At 47.7% G+C, this 15,549-nt stretch overlaps 1 protein-coding gene and 1 long non-coding RNA gene across 2 annotated transcripts; both read left to right on the top strand.

Moving 5' to 3' along the window:
* The first annotated feature begins 492 nt into the window (after nt 1-492).
* LOC100616026 (uncharacterized) lies at nt 493-12,794 on the top strand. The gene is made up of 2 exons (XR_008537623.2): nt 493-791; nt 12,205-12,794. It is a non-coding gene; the product is annotated as an uncharacterized LOC100616026 (long non-coding RNA).
* On the top strand, nt 10,071-10,875 carry LOC134806977 (thioredoxin-like). The gene is made up of 2 exons (XM_063781532.1): nt 10,071-10,436; nt 10,743-10,875. The coding sequence occupies exons 1-2, from the start codon at nt 10,172-10,174 to the stop codon at nt 10,811-10,813; spliced, it is 336 nt and encodes a 111-aa protein (XP_063637602.1). The 5' UTR covers nt 10,071-10,171; the 3' UTR covers nt 10,814-10,875.
* Nucleotides 12,795-15,549: the final 2,755 nt, after the last annotated feature.

Below are 15,549 nucleotides of genomic sequence, written 5' to 3'. Positions count from 1 at the left end.
TCAGGGAGAAGAAGGTAGAAGGGAGATGGAGTGCCACTGTGCATACAGTGACTTCGAGGTACCTGTGGGATGTCTAGGTGGAGCTGTCCAGTTGGGTGAGGTCTGGGATGAGGTTGTGCAGATACAGAAAGTCAGAATGGATTCGTATAGAGCAGGTGACCGAGGCCATGTGGAAGAGGCAGATGGCCTGGAGAGGGACTAGAAAGGATTCTGGAAAGGAAAGGAAAATCCAGACCCAGAGGATGGTCAGCTTTGAAAGCACAGGCAGAGAAACAGGAGCCCACAACATAGGCTGGAAGGAAATAGCCAAAATATAGGAGGAAAACTAAAGAGGGTAAATCTCATGGGAGTTACAGGAAAGGGGTCAGGAAAAGGGTCAACAGCTCCAGAAGCCACTGAACATTCATACACAGAAAGAAAGGAATACTGTCCATTGGATTCAACAACAAAGACACTGTTTATGACCTCAGTGAAAGCAGTTTCTGGGCTGCTGAGCACATAGGCCATGCCTTGGGTGGAGGCGTGAATGGGAGGCATACAAAGCTGCTTCTTGTGGTCTGCTCTCCCCGCCGCCTCTCAGGGAGGCCGTCCTGTCCACCATCCTGTGGTCCTAAACAGCCACATCCTGTAATCTGAGGCCAGTGACCTATGACTTGTCTCCTCACTTGAAGAAATTACCAGGCTAGTTGGGTTCCATCTCTTGAGCATCTGTCTGTTGACGGTGGGAGCTGGGCTAAAGATCCTGAAGTTGACTGAAGCTGGAGTGGTCATTATGGGATGGTGCAGGATGGGTAAGTAGAGAGTGGGGGAAATGGCAGAGATGGTCAGAGAGAAGCAGACACACACACACACACACACACACACAGATGAGGGAGGAGAGGGCAGGGTAGAAAGGAGGAGGAGCCCATCCTGATGAGTTTGCAGCCCCTATTCCAGGTTTCCATGAGGCCAATTATCCTTCAGCATCTTGGGTAAGAGGTCTGGGGTGAGGTTCAGCAGATACAGAAAGTCGGAACGGATTCGTGTAGAGCAGGTGAACGAGGCCATGTGGGAGAGGGAGACAGCCTGGAGAGGGACTAGAAAGGACTCTGGAAAAGAATGGGAAATCCAGACCCAGAGGATCTATTGCTAGATTTGCACATGGTTGCCAGTGTGTCCCTATAAGAAGCAGCTCCCTAGAGCCAGCCAGATGGGTCTCTATTCCAAAGGAACTTGAACAGAACAGGAAATGAGGAGGTAGAGGCACTGAGTGTGGACAACTCCTTTAAGAGTTTAATTTTGCAGGGAGGAGAGAAATGGGGCAACAACAGGATAGAGTGGTGAGAGCAACTTAAAGATTATATATATATATATCTTTTTTTTTTTTTTTTGAGATGGAGTGTCACTCTGTTATCCAGGCTGGGGTGCAGTGGCGCGATCTCGGCTCACTGCAACCTCCGCCTCCCGGGTTCAAGTGATTCTCCTGCCTCAGCCTCCTGAGTAGCTGGGACTACAGATGCCCACCACCGTGCCCAGCTAATTTTTGTATTTTTAGTAGAGATGGGATTTCACCACATTGGTCAGGCTGGTCTTGAACTCCTGACCTCGTGATCCGCCTGCCTCAGCCTCCCAAAGTGCTAGGATTCCAGGCGTGAGCCACCATGCCTGGCCTATTAACTTAAAGATATATTAATGTTGCTGGGGATAAATCAAGAGGAGAAGTTGGACACACAAGAGAGCTGGGACAACTGAAAAATCAAGGTCTCAGAAGAGGTGGATGGTGGGATCATCTTTGAACAGAGACTGTGAGCCCCATGTCATTGGCACCAATGCATTGGGCCCTCGGCCTCCCCAGGACAGGGCGGGTCTCCTCTCAGAGGCCTCTTTCTTACCTCCCTGGAAAGAGAGGAGCCACAGCAACTCCCGCCCTGTCTTCATCAACCCTGCGTTTCTAATCAGGCTGCTAGCATCTTGGGTTGGATACCTGATATTTCACTTCAAATGCCTCCCAGACTTGCTAAGTCACTTCCAGGAAGCATTGACAGCTGTGTGTGATCACTTGTGATGGGACTCTTGAGCAGCAGCCAGCTCTAATACAGAGCTTCAAAGGTGGCGCTGGTTATATTCTGGCTGTCTTCACCTTCAGTGTTAAGGCATACAACAGCCCCTCGTAACCTAACAGGCATGTTTCTCATTACTTCTTTTTTATTTTTTATTTTTTTGAGATGGAGTCTCACTCTGTTGCCCAGGTTGGAGTGCAGTGGCACGATCTCAGCTCACTGCAAGCTCCGCCTCCCGGGTTCAGGCCATTCTCCTGCCTCAGCCTCCCAAGTAGCTGGGACTACAGGAGCCAACCACCACGCCCGGCTAATTTTTTGTATTTTTAGTAGAGACGGGGTTTCACCACATTAGCCAGGATGGTCTCAATCTCCTGACCTCGTGATCCGCCTGCCTCGGGCTCCCAAAGTGCTGGGATTACAGGCGTGAGCCACCGCACCCAGCCAAAGCCACCGCGCCTGGCCGTTTCTCATTACTTCTTTGCAAACACTCTATGCCCCAGCTCCTCCAGACAGCTCACTGTAGAACGGCTCCCCATTCCTTTTCAATCTGCCCTACTAAAGATCCCTGAGCAATTTGCGGAGAAGGACTGGGTCTTGTTCGTCAAGGTACATCGAACTCCTAGCACAGTGCCAGGTATAGAGTAGGCATTCAGTAATACCTGTGGGATACAATTTTCCCTGAATGCACTTTATGCTTTCACACCTGCAGGCTTTTGTTCACGATACTCCTGCTCCCCAGAAGACCCTCTTCCCGTTTCAGACTCTTAACTAGATTCCCCTTATCTACTGTCTCTCTCTCTCTCTCCCCTCCAGCACCCGATTACTCTTCATCTTCTTAGCCTGTTGTGCTCTGTCCTGAGTTGCCCCAGCATACTGTATTCAAACTGCTGGTTTACTTGATTCACTGCCCAAACCCCCTTACCCCTATTAGGCCTGAAGACAATGGATAGGCTTTACCCATCTTTATATTCCAGTCTTAAACTCACTGTGTTTCTTTTTCTTTTTTTTTTTTTTTTTTTTGAGACAGGGTCTCACTCTATGACCCAGGCTGTGGAGTGCAGTGGCACAATCATGGCTCACTGCTGCAGCCTCGAACTCCTGGCTCAAGTGATCTTCTCACCTCAGGATCACTGACAAGGTCGCACCACGTTTCCCAGGCTGGTCTCCTAGGCTCAAGCAACCCTCCCGACTTGCCCTCCCAAAGTGCTGGGATTACAGGCAAGAGCCACCGTGCCTGGCCTACTCTCTGTTCTTAGCAACAATTAGAATAATGTCTGCCGTATAGTAGGTATCAATATACCTGTGTAATCCAGGTAGGACAGGCTCCTCTTCTGTATCCTGGAGTACTTCTTGCTAAAATACAGTGAGGAGAGATGAGACAGGAATTAAATATTCAGTCTTACTGTCTCTCAATTTTGAAACTGCCTCAGACCATAGGACTCTCTAAGTTTAGTGACACCTGGTAGCACCTCCATGGCAGGGGTGGAGGGCTGCAGCTCTGCTGGAGACACTCTCCCAGTTGATCAGAATGTGCTTACCACCCTTTTGGCCGCCTCACTAGTCTTTGCCAACCCAAACCCCACTGGCTGCTACGGAGTCCACAATGAAAGGGGTCCCCAAGAGAGTGTTCTTGGATCTCACACAAGAAATTATTCAGGGTGAGTCTGCAGAGTAAAGTGAAAACAAGTATATTAAGACAGTAAAGAATATAAGAATGGCTACTGTGGCCAGGCGCCTGTAATCCCAACACTTTGGGAGGCCAAGGCAGGAGAATCATGAGGTCAGGAGTTCGAGACCAGCCTGACCAACATGGTGAAACCCCATCTCTACTAAAAATACAAAAATTAACCAGGTGTGGTGGCGCACGCCTGTAATCCCAGCTACTCAGGAGGCTGAGGCAGGAGAATCGCTTGAACCCAGGAGGCAGAGGTTGCAGTGAACCGAGATCGCGCTACTGCACTCCAGCCTGTGCGACAGAGTGAGACTCTGTCTCAAAAAAAAAAAAAAAGAAAGAAAGAAAAGAAAAGAAAACAAAGGCCGGGCATGGTGGCTCACGTCTGTAATCCCAGCACTTTGGGAAGCTGAGGTGGGCAGATCACCTGAGATCAGGAGTTCGAGACCAGCCTGACCAGTATGGTGAAACCCTGTCTCTACTAAAAGTACAAAAATTAGCCGGGCGTGGTGGCGCGCGCCTGTAGACCCAGCTACTCAGAAGGCTGAAACAGGAGAATTGCCTGAACCCCGGGAGGCGGAGGTTGCAGTGAGCCAAGATCATGCCACTACACTATAGCCCGGGTGACAGAGCGAGACTCCATCTCAAAAAAAAAAAAAATAGCTACTGCAAAGACAGAGCAGCCCCAAGGGCTGCTGGTTGCTCATTTTTATGGTTATTTCTTGATTATATGCTAAACAAGGGGTGGATTCTTCATGCCTCCCCTTTTGAGACCAAATAGGGTAACTTTCTGATGTTGCCATGGCATTGGTAAACTGTCATGGTGCTGGCGGGAGTGTAGCAGTGAGGTCACTCTCATTGCCATCTTGGTTTTGGTGGGTTTTGGCCAGCTTCTTTACTGCAGGCTGTTTTATCAGCAAGGTCTTTGTGACCTGTATCTTGTGCTGACCTCCTATCTCATCGTGTGACTTAGAATGCCTAACCTTCTGGGAATGCAGTGCAGTAGGTTTCAGCCTCATTTTACCCAGCTCCTATTCAAGGTGAAGTTGCTCTGGTTCACATGCCTCCGGCAGACTGGAGGTACAGATAGATCTCACAGAGCAGCCAGTATAGTCTGGATGAAGGAACAAAGGAAACGACACAGTTCCCTTGTACCGTTCATGCGGAAAAGGCCTTATAGAATTAGGCCTCCAGAAAGAGGGGGCCCACAAAGACCCTCCTTTTCTCTCCATTTCTCCATCTGCGCTCAATACCCCCCTTCCTGCCAACCCCTCTTTCACGCAACCAGACCTGATACCTTTCTCTTTTCCTCCAGATACTTCTCTCCGTAGTTTACCCTGTTACCCTAACCTTGTTGATTTTTTTTTCTGCTTAGTCCATCATTTTCTCAGAAATGTGTCTTAACATCTCCCACTATGATTGTGGATTTGTCTATTTCTCTTTTTAGTTCTGTCAACTTTGTTATGTATTTTAAAGCTTTGTTCTTTATTAAGTGCTGCATATCATGTATGAAAAATTATAGATATAATTTGAGGCCCTAGATGATAGTAAGATTTATTTTTGCTTCTGGAAGGCAGTTGGGGTCTGCGCAGGCACCCTTAATCCAGTGGTTTTCAACCACAGGTGATTTTCCCCACCAGGGGACATTTGGCAATGTCTGGAGAAAGTTTGGTTGTCAGAATTTGGGGAAGGAGAGGTGCTACTGGCATCCAGTGGTTAAAAGCCAGGAATACTAAACATTGCATAGGATGGTCCACTGATAATGTCAATTTATCAGTGTCAATAGCACTGAGGTTGCGAAAGCTTGCCCTAATCCAATTATCAGAGGTGTTTGAACCAAAGTAACTCCATCTTGAGTAGGGGCTGCGTAAAATAAGGCTGAGACCTGCTGGGCTGCATTCCTAGAAGGTTAGGCAATCTAAGTCATGGGATGAGATAGGAGGTCAGCAGAAGATACAGGTCATAAAGACCTTGCTAATAAACCAGGTTGCAGTAAAGAAGCCGGCTAAAACCCGCCAAAGCCAAGATAGTGACAACAGTGACCTCTGGTCGTCATCACTGCCACACTCCACTTGCGCCATGACAGTTTACAAATGCCATGACAACATTAGGAAGTTGCCCTATATGGTCTCAAAAGGGGAGGCATGAATAATCCACCCTTTGTTTAGCATATCATCAAGAGATAACCATAAAAATGGGCAACCCGCAGCCCTCGGGGCTGCTGTGCCTATGGGGTAGCCATTCTTTTATTCCTTTACTTTCCTGATAAACTTGCTTTCACTTTACTCTGTGGACTCACCCTGAATTCCTTCTTGCTCCAGATCCAAGAACCTTCTCTTGTGGTCTGGATCAAGACCCCTTTCCTGTAACACAGTCAAACGGTAAGCCAATGGGAAGCTGGGTTTCAGTCTTTGTGAGAGTTTCTCTATTTTCATTCCCGTTCCTTCCAAAGGGTGAGGCCCTTTGGAAGTTGAAAGCTGGCGGCGACTACTTGAGCTCTTCCTTCCTTAGCATGAGACTGCTGGGAGCTTCTCTGCCTCATGAAATAGGCAAATGCCTCAAAATTCAAAGCTCTGCTAACCCTTCTCTCCAGGACCTTGACCCTCAAATCCTCACCCCCTTGGCGGCTCACCTTCAGATAGGTCTTGTTTGTTTTGCCAGCTTTTCTAGCTGCTCCGGATAGGAGGGCTGATCTGCCAATCTGCCTTTAGGGGAAACAGCAAGAGATTGCCTCTCAGTCTTTTCTTGAAGCTTTCAAATGCAGGCTTTAGGCCTATTGTGATGCTAATGGCTCTCCTCTGCCCTTACTTTGCCCATTCTGCATGGAGGGGGCAGCTCTAGTCCCCCAAGCATGAAAGAAGTTGGATACTCCCGGTTCTGATCATTACTGCCACCAGGAAGAGCTACGGGGTGAGAGGGGGGATAGATTTCTCCCTAGTTATGTAAGAAACAAGCAGGTCTCACCCTTCATTTTTCCTTTCTCATACAAGGTGAAATACTGCAGTCTCATACGAGGAAGCATGTTTTTCCTGTTAACATTATTTTGATCCTGGTCCTTAGGGAAAAATAAGCCCGGCATTAAAGTGCGGGGAGCACTCACCTTCCTCCACCCCACAGTCTGGCTTGTAGTGCTAGAACACCAACCAAGTGGTGACTGGGCCGGACCACAAATGGATGCGGATGCGGTCAGCTCCCGTTATGAGGATAGAATTCTAATCAGATTGTGGATCCGATTACTTCTGACTCATAAATCTCCCTGACTTTAGAAAACAGGGATATCTTATTTATTGGAGGAATGACAGTGTGAACAGAGGCATGGCTGCCTTCTCACCAGCTGAGATAAACGCCGACCAGACCAGCACAGACATCCTGTGCTCGTTTCCTTTACTTGGTTTTTCAAATAAAGCCTTTGTGTGTCACTGGTATTGTGAGGAATACGAAATAATGAAAGAAGTGATTCTTCAGGTGAGTCATTCTATTATAAAATGGAGCCCACAGTCAGGAACTGCTCCCTGAGAGAGCAGGACAGGATTTCCCTGCGCGGGGAGTGAAAGCAGAAGGCGCAGTCACGACGCGCCCCCTACTGGTCAGCGAGGAGAAATCCCTCACCTCAGGTTTCAATTAGTGCGGGTGAGTCCTGGATTAGGAACCTCAGACCTGAGGCCTGGTGTGGTGGCTCACACCTGTAGCCCCAGCACTTTGGGAGGCCGAGGCAGGTGGATCACTTGAGGCCAGGAGTTTGAGACCAGCCTGGCCAATATGGTGAAACCCCGTCTCAGGTAAAATAACAAAAATCAGCTTGACGTCGTGGCACACACCTGTATACCAGCTACTCAGGAGGCTGAGGCAGGAGAATCGCTTGAACCCGGGAGGCGGAGGTGCAGTGAGCCGAGATGGCGCCATGGCACTCCAAAGAATCACAGAACTGGCCAGGCGCGGTGGCTCACGCCTGTAATCCCAGCACTTTGGGAGGCCGAGGTGGAAGGATCACCTGAGGTCAGGAGTTCGAGACCAGCCTGGCCAAAATGGCGAAACCCCCCTCTCTACCGAAAAATGCGAAAAGTAGCCGGGCATGGTGGTGCCCAACTACTGGGGAAGCTGAGGCAGGAGAATTGCTTGAACCAGGGAGGCCAACGGAGGTTGCAGTGAGCTTAAGTCGTGCCACGGCACTCCAGACTGGGTGACAGAGAGGAACCTTGTCTCAAAAAAAAAAAGAAAAGAAAGAAATATTACTGAGAATCACAGAACTGAAGTGGAATTCCATGAATCCAATGGAATTACATTAAATTCCATGAGTAGGAATCCAATTCCATGAATGAAATTTCATGAATCCAATGGGATTCATGGAATTGCTGACACACAGTGAGATACTAAGGAGGCTAAGATGAAGAGCCCCTGTCTCAGGACTCAGGGCCTAATTTAACAGCCACAATCTGCCAAGGTCAGAGGTAGCCTTAACGTGTACTGTACTCATAAATCAATCTCCCTGGAGATTTCAAACCTTCAAATTGCTTTGGTAAAGCCTTAACTCCTTTCAACCTGAGGAAGTCGATTGAAGAAAAAAGCCTTAGCTCTAAAGAAAGATTTTGAGTTTCTCATTCCAGTGGACCACAAAAAAATTAAAAAGAAAGAAAGAAAAATTGCATTTGTGCAAAATCAACCATTTACATTTTATACTAATCAGTAAGTTATTCTTGGGCCTCGTGCTTGTTTGTAAACACATGCCTTCTCTCTTTCATTCTAACTGGAAACTTTATCCTTAAATCTGTTCGTGCAATAATTATGAAATGTAATTTTATTTTTAAACAATATATTTTCTTTTGTTTGTTAATTTCTTACTTTTTTTTTTTTTTTTTTAGACAGAGTCTATGTTGCCCAGGCTGCAGTGCAGTGGCGTGATCTCGGCTCACTGCAACCTCTGCTTCCTGGGTTCAAGCTATTCTCCAGCCTCAGCCCCCCAAGTAGCTGGGATTACAGGCATGCGCCATGACGCCCGGCTAATTTTTTTTGTATTTTTGGTAGAGACGGGGTTTCGCCATGTTGGCCAGGTTGGTCTCAAACTCCTGGCCTCAAGTGATCCACCTGCCTTGGCCTCCCAAAGTGCTGAGATTACAGGCGTGAGCCACCATGCACAGACTCTTTTGTTAATTTCTTTAATTTTTAAATTTCTATTGATATATTATAGTTGTTCTTATCCTGAGGATATTTTGATACATGTATAAATGCATAGGATCAAATCAGGGTAGCTGAGACATCGATCGCCTCTATGTATTTTCTTGTATCTTGATCGTTAGAGTGAAATATAAGGAACAAAAAACAAACATGGAGAAGTTACCATGTTTTTAGTATTTTTAAATCCTAAGGGTTTGAAAGGTATATATTTGGGATAATGGGCCTTTTTGTCTTTTTTTGTCTGAAGGAAATTTGTGACCCAATAATTAGTCAAAATTATCTCCAAAAAATGTTAATGAAACTGGGCACCTTTTGGGAGACATTTTAAAATTATGTCAGCTACTTCAATGTCAGAGGGTGGACAGAGTTGGCTGAGAACAGTCACATTTAGACAAGAGTCTTGTGTGTACTCTTTTGGTTATGAAAATGTAGGGCAAGTAAGCACTCGTTGCCCTGAGTGAAAAGTGACGTAAACATTTTTTTAAAGGGTTCATGAAGCCTGTCCCTCCCTTAATACCTCTTGATGGGACAATTTCATTGTCAGGCTGGGGCTCACACCTGTAATCCCGGCACATTGGGAGGCCAAGACAGGCAGATCATCTGAGGTCAGGAGTTCGAGACCAGCCTGGGCAACGTGGTGAAACCTGGTCTCTACTAAAATTACAAACATTAGCCGGGCATGGTGTCGGGTGCCTGTAATCCCAGCTACTTGGGAGGTTAAGATGGGAGAATCACTTGAACCAGGGAGGTGGAGGTTGCTGTGAGCAGAGATTGCGCCACTGCACTCCAACCTGGGCAATAAGAGTGAAATTCCATCTTAAAAAAAAAAAATTAAAAATTGAGAGATTTCACAGGAACAAATTTCTGGTCTTTCTGGAAAATTGGAAATCTCTTGTAACACTGGACCAATGCCCCACATGACAATTGCTGCGTGGAGCCAAGCATCAGTCCCTGGGTCTGCCCCCAGCCTACATCCAACTTGTGACAGCTTGGCTCTGTCAATCCTCCACCTGGCTGGCCTCTGTGAACTGTGGGATCGCACCTTGTGGAAGGCTTGTGCTGGGATAGAGCTGACTCAGTGCTGGGGGATCCCTGAGGGGACCCCAGGATTTGAATTCCAGGTTCCTGGAGGATATCAGCTGAATGCTCACCTTTCTGTGTGCCCTGTAGGCATAGATAAGTTTGGCGTTCAGGAGAAAGAGGGTACCAGAGCTCCAAGCTCGATCCGGCACTTTTGGATCCGTTTCCATCGGTTCTTACAGCTGCTCCTCAGACCCTAGCAGCCAAGATGGTGAAGCAAATTGAGAGCAAGGTTGCTTTTCAGGAAGGCTTGGAGGCTGCAGGTGATAAATTTGTCATGGTTGACTTCTCAGCCACGTGGTATGGGCCTTGCAAAAAGATCAAGCTTTTCTTTCATTCCCTCTCTGAAAAGTATTCCAACATGGTATTCTTTGAAGTACATGTGGCTGACTGTCAGGATGTTGCTTCAGAATGTGAAGTCAAATGCATGCCAACCTTCCAGTTTTTTGTTGTTGTTTGTTTGTTTGTTTGTTTTTGAGATGGATTTTTCCTCTTGTCCCCCAGGCTGGAGTGCAATGGCAAAATCTCGGCTCACAGCAACCGCCATCTCGCAGGTTCAAGTGATTCTCCTGCCTCAGCCTCCCGAGTAGCTGGGGTTATAGGCATGCGCCACCAGGCCTGGCTAATTTTTGTATTTTTAGTAGAGACGGGGTTTCTCCATGTTGGTCAGGCTGGTCTCGAACTCCTGACCTCAGGTGATCCACCCGCCTCAGCCTCCCAAAGTGCTGGGATTACAGGTGTGAGCCACCGTGCCTGGCCCTTTCCAGTTCTTTAAGAAGGGACAAAAGTGGGTGAATTTTCTGGAGCTAATAAGGAAAAGCTTGAAGCCACCATTAATGAATTAGTCTAATCATGGTTTCTGAAAACATAACCAGCCATTGGCTATTTAAAACTTGTAATTATTTTTATTTACATAAAGTATAAAGTATGGAGACTATAAACCCAACTGCCATCTGGATGACAACAAAATATGAATTCTACTCTTTTTAAAAAAAAAAAAAAAAAGAAGAAAGAAAAAAAGAGGGTATCAGAAACAGACCCAGAGATGACTGGGGTCTGGGAGGAGGAAGCTGGAGAATCGGTGAGTGTGAACAGTATGCGTCAGTCAGGGTTCGCCAGAGAAACAAAATACACATATACAGCGCTTGTGTGGTGGGGATGTGTATGTGTGTGTGGGTTTAATTTTTATTATAAATAGAGATGGGGTTTTGCCATGTTTCCCAAGCTTGTCTTGAACTCCTGGGCTCAAGCAATCCACCCTCCCCAGTCTCCCAAAGTGCTGGGATTACAGGCATGAGCCACCGCACCCAGCCATGTGTGTATTTTTTTTTTTTTAAGGAATTGGCTCACATGATTGTGGGGACAGACAAGTTGGAAAGCTGTAGGGCAGGGCAAGTCAGGGCAGGGCAGCAGGCTAGAAACTCAGCCAGGGCAGATGCTGTAGTCTTGAGGCAGAATTTCTTCTCCTCCGGGAGAAGTCAACTGATGGTAGATGTTAACCAAGTCTGTAGAATATCTACTCAGCAGCATCTAGTGTTGGAGTTAAATAGCTGGGTGCTATGGTCCAGCCAAGGTGCCGCCTGAAACACCCTCACATGGTGGGAAGAGCGGTGGTTGAAGAAGGAACCCTGGAGACCTTGATGTTGAAGAGAGGGCAAGGGAAGAGGGTGAGTCAGAGCCTGCTGGGGAGGAGAGCTGGAGACATTGCATAACACCAGTGACAGTGTGCCCACAGAAGTGGTTTCGGTAGGGGTGGGTGCAGGAATGGATGGCTGTGGGTGGATCAGGACGTGGGAAGTGAGGGGACTTAGCTGGCTCTTCCACGACATGTGATCAGAAAGTGGGGGTGGTGAGCTGGGGGTGGTGACCCGGGCGCGATGGCTCATGACTGTAATCCCAGCACTTTGGGAAGCCAAAGCAGGTGGATCACTTGAGGTCAGGAGTTCAAGACCAGCCTGGCCAACATGGTGAAACCCCTTCTCTACTAAAAATAGAATTTTTTTTTTTTAATTTAGCTGGGTGTGGTGGCACATGTCTGTAATTCCAGCTACTCGGGAGGCTGAGGTGGGAGAACTGCTTGAACTTCGGAAGCAGAGGTTGCAGTGAGCCAAAATTGCACTACTTCACTCCAGCCTGGGCAACAGAGCAATACTCTGTCTCAAAAAGAAAAAGAAAAAGAAAAGTGGGGGCAGGGGGTAAAGTGAGGAGGAAGCATTTCTTTTTGGTTTGTGTTTTCTGTAGGCTAAGGACAAGAAAAGAGCCATTGGAGAGAGAAAGAGATGAAGTGGAAGACAGTGAGTGAGGGGCTGGCAGAAGGATTTCCCCTCTTCAAACTAGAGGAGAACTTCCTCAGCCTCCATGCAGCCGGCCAGATCCTAGGGCAAAGCTCTGGCTAGAGAAGGCAAGGACAGGCAAGAAAATGTTTTAGAAAAAGACCCTTTCCATCTGGAATGCTTTTTCCAACTCCCTTCACACCTTCAGGCTGGCTTCTAGTTGCACCAGGAACTCTGGGCCCACGTGTGAGGTGCGGGGGCAACACTGTCCATCGGGAGGACCTGTGGCTGCCTCCTCATCCCTTCCACCGAGCGCAGGATGGCACCATTGCTGGCTTCTGCTGCCCTCTGTTGTGGTCCTGTACCTCCTCACCTGCTCAGATGCTCCGCGGGGACTGATGGAGCTCTTCCTGGTCTCCAGTGGTTCTTACTGGGTAGTGCTGGACAACAGAGTACCAGGAAGGCAGGGACCTGGCCAAGCGCACATACGCATGAGTGGAGGAAATTTTACAATTTTTAGGAAGCAACAAAAGTATAAAGTGGGAATTGCACATCTTCCTTACGTTTCTTTTGTTGTTTTTATTTTGAATTACGTATTGAGGGAAGCGCTACAATTTTTTCCATAGGTGGGTGTCTAGGGCTTCCCCAGCCCCGCTCTCAGCCCTCTGCACTCACACTTTTCAGAGCCACAGGATGTGTAAGGGCACCGGAATCACAAAGGGTGGGTGTGCCTGCTGGAGCTTTTTTTGTGCTACCTGAAAGTTCAAAACACGCTGGAACAGGGAAAGAAAGGTATTTGCCCAAGTGACTAAGACATGTTCCAGCGTTTTCCCACAGGCTCCTGCACATCCCAAAATAACTGCAACCCTGGATCCTGTCCGTTGGCATTCGATTACATTTGTATAATGTTACAGACAGTGGGCAGGCCGGTCAGCCACACTCACACAGGGGCTTGCAGGGCCGCACAGCCCATAATGGAGCTCCACGCTATGTTTCCTGGCTAGGCTGCTAAGGGAGAAATACCAAGGCAGAGACCACAACAGTAGCCAAGTGCAGACCTGCCAGAAACATCCAGATCACCAAGAGGGCCCTTGGGCAAGGCCCTCCTTTCACAGATGAGAGCAAAGGGCACAGAGAGAGGAAATTACTTACATAAATTAACTTAAATAAATTACATATCTGGGAATTATGAAAGTTGGTGAAAGAGTTGGCCCTCAACTCACAGCTCCTAAAGAGGTATTTATTTGTGCAGGAACATCAATTTAGCCTTAGAATCCTAACATCTTAAGTGGAAGGGACTTTTAAGCACTCCCTGACCATCCAGGGTGCTTCTGTGCCCAGGTCTGGACAACAATGTGGGAAGAAGGAAGTGTTGGAATGAACCTGCCACCCCTCCGGGGATTCTATCTTGCTGAGGAAATGACTCAGGATGTTGAGAAAACAACTGGGTTTTGGCAAATGCACAGAAGGGTGCTAGGAGCTTTGGGAAGGGAGAGTCTGAGAAGGAATGCGTGGTCCAGGTGGGGAAAGTTTCAACCCAAGGTGGGCCTCAGAGTGGGAAGATCTGGAGGCTGGGCATGGTGGCTCACAGCTGTAATCCCAGCACTTGGGAGGCCGAGGTGGGCAGATCACTTGAGGTCAGGAGTTCAAGACTAGCCTAGCCTGGCCAACATGGCAAAAACCCATCTCTACTAAAAAATACAAAAATTAGCTGGGGTGACGCACACCTATAATCCCGGCTGCTAGGGAGGCTGAGACAGGACAATCACTTGAACCCGGGAGGCAGAGGTTTCAGTGAGCTGAGATTGCATCACTGCACTCCAGCCTGGGCGACAGAGTAAGACTCCATCTCAAAAAAAAAAAAAAAAAAATGGAGTCGGAAGATTTGGAAAAGCAGATAGAGAGGGCCCAAGCAGGCATCGCAGGAAATAGCCCTGACACTCGGTAGATGCTCAGTGGCTATAGCCCCCCAACGCCTACAGGGGCCAAGACAGTTGCGTCACCAAGAGCGTACAGCTAGCTCTATGCCCTGCTCCCCACACAAGGCCCAGGGGCCACCAACACAGGCCAGATAACTCCCGTCCTGATGCCCACAGCATGTCTCATTTGGATGATTGAAAATATTCCAACCACATTAAACAGCTACTTATTTGATGATGTTTAGTGATAAAAATACTATCAACTTAATCCAGTAACCACTCAAGGAGGCTTAACATCGTATGAGGTCCATTGAGTCCCAAAGAGAAGTGGTCACATCATCTTTGGTTCTTTTTTTTTTTTTTTGAGACCGAGTCTCACTCTGTTGCTCAGGCTGCAGTATAGTGGCGTGATCTCGGCTCATTGCAACATCTGCCTCCCAGGTACAAACAATTCTTGTGCCTCAGCCTCCCAAGTAGCTGGGAGTATAGGTGCATGCCACCACGCCCGGCTAATTTTTGTATTTTTAGTAGAGGTGGGGTTTCACCATGTTTGCCAGGCTGGTCTCGAACTCCTGACCTCAAGTAATCCACCCGCCTCGGCCTCCCAAAGTGCTGGGATTACAGGAATGAGCCACTGCACCCAGCCTGGTTCATTTTTAAAATAGTCTAGTAGGTTTTTTTTTTTTCCTATTTACATGTTCGAGTTTCTAGAATCAGTGGCATGTCGGCTTGTACTCCCCAAATGAGTTCACCCAGGAATGATGTTGGCAGATTCCCATGGGAATGACTTCAGCCTTCCTCAGCAGGCTAACAGTGGCAAGCACACCAGGGTGTATTTTTGTGCAGCATCGTCAGGCACCAGTATTAAACTCAATACAGTCATGAGAAATTCAGCTCGGGGGCTCTTAAGTCAGCACTTCACTGAGAGTTCCAAGGTCTCAGGCCTTTCTTTTTTCACTTTATTTGGCAAGTAGTTAAATAAATAAATAAAATAAAAATAAAAAATAAACAAATCCAGCACATCTCCATGCTGTGGGGCTGTGGTCCCTCCCAAGGTTAAAAAAAAAAAAAAAAAAGCCACTGGCACAGCAAGAAGAATCTCCTTCTACCCAGGCCTGAGTGTATCTCGTCCCTAACTCCAGAGGCTTCTAGGAACCCAATCCAGGAAGATAAATCTGGTCTCAGTTTGGTTTGGTGACTCACAAGGTGTTAATAAAGATGACCCCAAGATTCTCAGAGCACATTTCCAACCCCCAGTGACCTAGACTCCAAGGAACACTTTGGCCAGCCTTGGGCAATAGTGGGAGCTGGCTTCCCTGTGCGCTTCCTTTTTTAATTTTTAGAGACAGGGTCTCAACTCTGTCGCCCAGGTTGGAGTGCAGTGGCGGGATCAC

Source organism: Pan troglodytes, chromosome 8 (genome assembly GCF_028858775.2).
Source record: "Pan troglodytes isolate AG18354 chromosome 8, NHGRI_mPanTro3-v2.0_pri, whole genome shotgun sequence".
NCBI lineage: Eukaryota > Metazoa > Chordata > Mammalia > Primates > Hominidae > Pan > Pan troglodytes.
This window is presented reverse-complemented; position numbering and strand designations above follow the sequence as displayed.

What these genes read in the sequence shown, in the direction of transcription:
- LOC134806977 (XM_063781532.1), top strand. Translation starts at nt 10,172, where the DNA reads ATGGTGAAGCAAATTGAGAGCAAGGTTGCTTTTCAGGAAGGCTTGGAG. An exon ending in TGTTTGTTTGTTTGTTTGTT is followed by an intron (nt 10,437 to 10,742) that starts TTTGAGATGGAT and finishes TTCTTTAAGAAG; the next exon opens with GGACAAAAGTGGGTGAATTT.